This window comes from Chenopodium album, chromosome 17 (genome assembly GCF_948465745.1).
Source record: "Chenopodium album chromosome 17, dcCheAlbu1.1, whole genome shotgun sequence".
NCBI classification, from domain to species: domain Eukaryota; kingdom Viridiplantae; phylum Streptophyta; class Magnoliopsida; order Caryophyllales; family Amaranthaceae; genus Chenopodium; species Chenopodium album.
This window is the reverse complement of record NC_137850.1, coordinates 7622445-7629600: the sequence shown is the minus strand read 5'-3', so window position 1 is coordinate 7629600 and position 7156 is coordinate 7622445. Positions and strand designations below refer to the sequence as shown.

The 7156-nt window shown below is 35.7% G+C and overlaps 1 protein-coding gene across 1 annotated transcript; it reads right to left on the bottom strand.

Annotated features, from left to right (window-relative positions):
- Window positions 1-2023: 2023 nt before the first annotated feature.
- LOC145588608 (uncharacterized) lies at window positions 2024-4484 on the bottom strand. Its single transcript, XM_081645235.1, has 4 exons — window positions 3494-4484; window positions 3186-3400; window positions 2726-3103; window positions 2024-2332 (listed from the first exon to the last, which is right to left on the bottom strand). The coding sequence occupies exons 1-4, from the start codon at window positions 4482-4484 to the stop codon at window positions 2024-2026; spliced, it is 1893 nt and encodes a 630-aa protein (XP_081501361.1).
- Between the last annotated feature and the right edge of the window lie 2672 nt (window positions 4485-7156).

Sequence of the window (7156 nt, the reverse complement as noted above, 5' to 3'; positions counted from 1 at the left end):
ACACTTGAGCCCCACTGTGATCATACAATTAAGTATGGTGGTGTCCAAAGGGAAGGAAGCTAGAGTAAAAGAGTCGCCAACAAGTTTTAGGAACTTGTAAATCGTTCACAGTGTGAAGGTTACACCCCTTAACGATCCAGAAGATCGTTAACTCCAATAGGTCAAGAACCATGACTGGAAGTTCGTGGATGAAGGTACAAATCCAACCTAAAAGAGATTGAACCTGCCCTAAATAGGCCTCTACTTTATTCTTCTCGTATTCATGTGCGCTTTCTGACTAACATGCAACCAATAGGTTAACCTTAAACCTGTTTAATCTATGTTGGTTGAATATTAATGCACAAACAAAAATATTATTGGCGATCACTTAAATTATAATCATATTAGCCCAAAAAAAATTATTAAGTATCTTATTAAGCGTGATTACAAGTACAAATTCCCTTTAAACCTGCAAGAGAGGGCATGATCAAGCAACAACAATAATATATATCAAGCAACACAATAATCAAAATCATCAATCATCATAATCTCAATCTCAATAAAGCTTAATAATAATAGCAAGACCCTAGGCATGATACTAACAAGATTAATAACAAACCCTAGCATGTCACTAAACATTAAAGATCAATGCTTTATTCCTAGCATGATACTAACAAGATATTAGGAAAGAAATAGGAAGCATCATAATAATAATACATGATATTAGAAATCTTAATTAACCCTAAACATGATACTAGGAAGCAGCAAAACATCCTAACATGATAATAGGAAATAATTAAAGCATGATTTCTATATTAAAGCTATTAAAGCAACTACTTACTTGGATGCCTCGTATCTCTTTCTAATAACAAAATACACGCGTTAGTAACTTCAAGGAAAAGAAATAAAGCAATTAAATTAAATAATTGAAATAGAGATTTAGGACCAAACCCTCAGAAATTATCAACCTTTCACGTCTAGGGCGAAGGCAACTTCGAACTTGGCTAGTTGTGTCTAGAACCAATGAATGTGGAATTTTGTGAGAGGGAAGGTTTAGAAAAAGAATTGAGATAGAGAAAGCTTCTAGCTTTTAGAGCTAGAGAAGAGATGATGATTGATTGTTGTGAATGTAGATTGTAGATTGTTTTAAAACAGGGAGATACGACCCCTATTTATAAGACAAATAGCACGGGATCAAAGAAAATCATAAGACAAATAGCGTCGACGAAGGTCAGCGCCTGGCGACAACGCCGTCGTCTCGCGCTGGTCCAGAAGTCAACGCGCTTTTCCACGCGTAATTACCTTCAAACCGGTTGCAGGTAATTAAGCGTCCGAGCAGTTTTCGAAATCAGATTTAATATATTTTACTCAAAATAAAAAATCTTTTAAAAATATAATTAATAGGCTCAGGCCCTCCTCTAGATCATCGAGCCTAATCTAATTTAATCCATAACTTCCTCATAAGTCATCGGAATTGGGCCTATAATATATCATTGGAAAGCTCTTTCCAAGCCCAATCCAACTACACTATTATTGGACCTTTATTATGGATCAAACCAGATTGGACTAGTTATTTTTCATAAAATAGGAGTAAAAAAAGAAATATTTTAAAAAACAGAAAGAGAAATATTTTAATAAAAAAATCCTCATCATTAGACTTTCCACACTTTTACCTCGTTCGATAATCAAATAACGCGAAAGGTATTCATCACTGGGTTTGGTTTTGGGGAGACACATTTGGGTATCTACAACGTTATAGTCATTAAACAATTCCAACCAACGCCTCTGTCTCATATTGAGATTCGTCTGAGTGAAGATATACTTTAGACTCTTGTGATCCGTAAAGATCTTACACTTTACTCCAAACAAATAATGTCTCCAAATCTTCAATGCAAACACTACAGCTGCAAGTTCAAGATCATGTGTAGGGTAATTAACTTCATGAGATTTGAGTTCGCGAGAAGCATAAGCTATCACCTTTCCATTTTGTTGCAACACACACCCTAATCCATTCTTTGAAGCATCACTATATACTTCAAATCCATCACTTCATTCCATCAGGTAAGGCTAAACAAGGTGCGGTGGTTAAAAGCTTTTTAAGAGTTTGAAAGGCTTGTTCACACTTTTCATCCCATTCAAACTTACTTTCCTTCTTCATCAAGGTAATTAAGGGTCTAGCAATCTTCGAGAAATCCTTCACAAACCTTCTGTAGTAGCCAGCTAGTCCCAAGAAACTCCTTATGTCATACATATTCTTAGGCGTAGGCCATTCACTCACTGCTTGAACCTTAAGTGGATCCACAAAAACACCTTCTTTGGACACATAATGTCCCAGAAATGCAACCTTTTCTAACTAGAACTCGCACTTTGAAAACTTAGCATACAACTTATTGTCTCTAAGAGTTCTCAGCACGGTCCTCAAATGCTCCTTATGTTCTTCCTCACTTTTCGAGTATACCAAAATATCATCAATAAAAACAACCACAAACTTATCCAAATACTCATGGAATACTCAATTCATCAAATCCATAAAGATTGCAGGTGCATTGGTCAACCCAACAGGCATGACTGTAAACTCATAGTGCCCATATCTAGTCCTAAAAGCAGTCTTAGGAATGTCCTTATCAGCAACTCTTAGTTGATGGTACCCCGAACGTAAATCAACCTTGGAAAAAACACTAGCTACCTTCAATTGATCAAACAAATCACCGATCCTGGGCAGTGGCTACTTATTCTTTATCGTCACGTTATTCAACTCCCTATAATCAATGCACAACCTCATGCTCCCGTATTTCTTCTTCACAAATAAAACAGGTGCTCCCCAAGGAGATGCACTTGGCCTAATATACCCTTTATCTAACAATTCTTGCAGTTGCACCTTTAACTCTCCCATCTCAGCATGTGCCATTCTATATGGTGTCTTAGAAATTGGTGCCGTTCTAGGAACCAAATCTATTGTAAACTCCAATTCCCTCTTTGGTGGCATTCCAGAAATCTCTTCGAGAAATACATCTAAAAACTCGTTCACAATTGGCACATCTTCCACATTCACCTTATTACTCTTTTCCAAGTCTTGCACACAACAAAAGAACAAAGGATACCCTTTACTCACAAGTTTCGACAACTTCATTGTAGAAATAATTCCAATACCTTTTGGTTTTCCGTTTGTAAGACACAATCTTTCCCAAAGGACTCTTCAAATGAACCTTCTGTATCTCACAATCAATCTTAGCTTTATAAGTGGCCAACCAATCAATACCCAAAATAACATCAAGGTCACCCAACTCAAATTCTATAAGATCTGATGGAAAATTAGTCTCTCCAATCCTCAAAGGTAAACCCTTATGCATCTTGGTGCACCTCACAACTTCACCAGTAGGTAAACTAATAGGCAAGTCGATTGGGTTCGGTTCAACTAGTCCTAATTATTTCACAATAGTACTAGAAATAAAAGAATAGGTGGCTCTAGAATCAAATAAAGCTTTAACAGAAATAGAATGAATAGAAAAGTTACCAGTGACAACATCAGAAGACCTTTCAGCTTCCTTCTTGCTCATCACAGACAAACGACCTAGAGTGACATTCTTTCCTTGATTCCCGGAGTTGTTTTTGTTAACATTTCCGTTCTTTGCATTCCCATTTTGACCATTCGAATTCCCTCCTTGATTGCTTGTTAGAGTAAACTTGTTCCCATTTCCTTGTTGCTTCAGTTTTGATAAACACTCAAACTCCCTATGGCCTTTCTTGTTACAAAACCTACACACAACCAAGTTCCCATCACAATCCTTTCCAAGATGATCCTTGCCACATCTCTTGCAGTTGTAATGCCTTTCAGCTTGGCCATTAGGTCTAGAAGATCCTCCATTGTTCTGAACATTCCTATTCTGGAAATTCTCGTTCCTTGGCTTCTTGAAGTTACCTTGGTTACTCGAATTTCCAAAATCCTTACGTTTTTCTCCAACACTTTCACTTCCACACTCAGGTGTACTCCTGACATTCAGAGTGTACAGGTGCACTACTATCCGATAAACCTTATCAAGAGTCTTAAAGGTCTTTCCTGCCAAGTCCTTCTGTAATCGCTTAGTCAAACCTTGCTCAAATCTTTGAGCCTTCAACTCCTTAGTAGGCACTACTTCAGGAGCAAACCTCGACAAGTTCATAAACTTGTTATAGTACTCAGTAATCGACATATTGTTCATTTGCAGATTGATGAACTCTTGAGCCTTTTGTTTCCTTAACAATGGTGGATAAAACTTCTCCCTAAGTTTGGTTTTGAAAGTCTCCCAACCAAAATTAGCCTGCGCACGAAGCACATTTCCATTATCCCTCCACCAAATATCTGCCTCTTCCTTCAAATACATGGCAGCTTGATCCACTCTCATATTCACAGGGCAATTCAAAGCAGCAAAGATCTTATCGAACTCCCTAATCCAATTCTCTAGAAAAGTTGGGTCTCCACCTCCCTTAAAGTATGGTGGTTTGACTTGAGCAAGCTTCTTAAACATCTCACCCCCAGGATCAGGATTATCATTGCGGTTTTGGTTCAAGTTCTCAACTAGAAGCCTAATACATTAGCTAAAGCATCGTTGTTAGCCATCCTCCTTCTCCGCCTGGAAGTATAACGCACTTTTAGGCCAACGTTGACACAAATGAATTCTACGTGCATAACACCTCACATTCATAAAATATATTAAGGTAGAAAGGTGGGCAAGGCCACACGATCGCCCCTAATACGTCACTTTTAAATGAAATGATTATTAAATATTAATCATTCCTACGCACAAGAAAATAAATAAAATAATTTCCTTGATTCAATCCCTTCCAAATCCAAGCATTAAGTAAATAATATAATTAAATAAACACATTATAATAGTCACATAATTACATGCTTCACATAATGTTAATTTACACATACCATATAGCACAAATCATCACATATAATTCAATATTACATGCTTTAAACCTTAAACATGATACTAGGTGATCACAACCAAGTAGCACCTTTAGATAAAACATACACAATTAAATAACTTGCATAATCACTTCATACAATAATAAAAGACAAAAGAATTAATTACAATGCATATAGAAAGAAATAATCTATCCTACAAGCCCTTTCTAATGCTACCCAAATCTCACCGATAAAATGAAACAAGCAAAGAAGTTAAGAAAATAAAATAGATAATTAAATTCATTTTATTTCAAAATAAATAAATAATTCGAAAATTAGATAACATTAACAAATACTCTTTTTTTAAAATACTGAATCAAATTATTAAAGTAAAATAATTTTTCAAAAATTTAGATTAAACTTTAAATAAGTAGATAAAACGAAACTCATTAGATTTAAAATGTTAGGCGCCTAAAAATTTAAAAAATTGGTTTTAGTGATAATAAAATCTAACCTAAGCTCTGATACCACTTTGTAATACCCCAATAATTCTCCCTTTTCCAAACCACTTACTTTAAATAAAAATAGAGAACCATTGGCATGTTACCACCACGTGTTAAAACGTTAAGGCTTTATCAAAGTGTCGCAGCGGAAATCAAACTTAAATCTTAAAATAATATAATTTAGAAAACCAATAAGTCAAAGCTTACAAATTGGAATCATAAAGGCCCTTATTAAAACCAAAACAATATTAAAAATACCAAAACATTTTGGGGAATAAGGAGGAAGGAAAAAAAAAGGAAAAAGAAAGGAAAATAAAGAAAAATAAAAGAGAAAGGAAAAAAAATACTAACCTTTTGTGTGGGGAAATTTTGGGGAGATGTATGGGGTATTTATAGGAGAGAGAGTTGTAGGGTAAATAGGAATATTGGGCCTCATAAAATAATGGGCCAATTAGATAAATAAAATGGACTAGGCTTTGTTTGTATGGCATAAATTGTAGAATGAAGTCTCATAAAATAATTTGTACTAAAATAATTTTCGACCCAAATTAATAATTTATAACTTTTGAAATTAAATTCCGAAAAAAAATACAAATAAATATTATAAATAAAATAAAATTTTATTTATAAATTATTTAAAAATATGGGGGATTACATTTATGATTGGCTTGTCAATTGCTTTGATTCTCATAGGGGAAGCATCGATGGTGACAAGAACTCCTCCAATTATAGCCTTGACTTGTTGGTGAAGGGATGAAGGGACAGCCTTAAGGTCGTGAAGCCAAGGGCGTCCCAACAAGAGGTTGAAAGAAGCCTTAATATCTACTACTTGAAAAGTGGTAGCATGATCAATGACTCCTGTCGTGACATTCATAGTAATGGTCCCATGAGCTTGACGACGAGTGTTATCGTAAGCTCTTATGCCTTATGTTGATGGGGACAAATCCTTATCCTTTATTCCTAACATCCTCGCGGTTCGAAGTGGGCAAACATTAATTGCCGACCCATTATCCACGAGGGTCATTGGCACGATAATCCTTTTGCAAAGCACCGTGAGGTTCAAGGTTTTATTATGTTTATCACCTTCAGAAAGTAGATCTTTGTCAGAAAAGGTGATCACGTTGATGGGACTAGGAAGATCACTGGTAAAAAAGTTAGCCAAACCTTCAGGTGAGGTTTCTGTGTCTATCCCTACTTTAGCCAGGGCATCCATTACCGCGAGCCTATGCTCGTGGGATATGGCTAGGAGTTTCCATACGTTCATCTCTACCTTAGTCTTTTTCGATTGTTTGACAAAATCATTATCTTCTATAATTGGAATAGTGTAGGGAATATTTCAAGCATCCCACACTTGAGCCCCACTGTGATCATACACTTAAGCATGGTGGTGTCCAAAGGGAAGGAAGCTAGAGTAAAAGAGTCTCCAACAAGTTTTAGGAACTTGTAAACCGTTCACAGAGTAAAGGTTACACCCCTTAACGGTCCAGGAGATCGTTAACTCCAATAGGTTCTGAACCATGATTGGAAGTTCAGGGATGAAGGTACAAATCCAACCTAAAAGAGATTGAACTTGCCTTAAAAATAGGCCTCTACTTTATTCTTCTCGTATTCATGTGTGCTTTCTGACTAACATGCAATCAATAGGTTAATCCTAAACCTGTTTAATCTATGTTGGTTGAATTTAATGCACAAACAAAACTATTATTGGCGATCACTTGAATTATAATCATATTAGCCTAAACAAGATTATTAATTATCTTATTAAGCGTGATTACAAGTACAA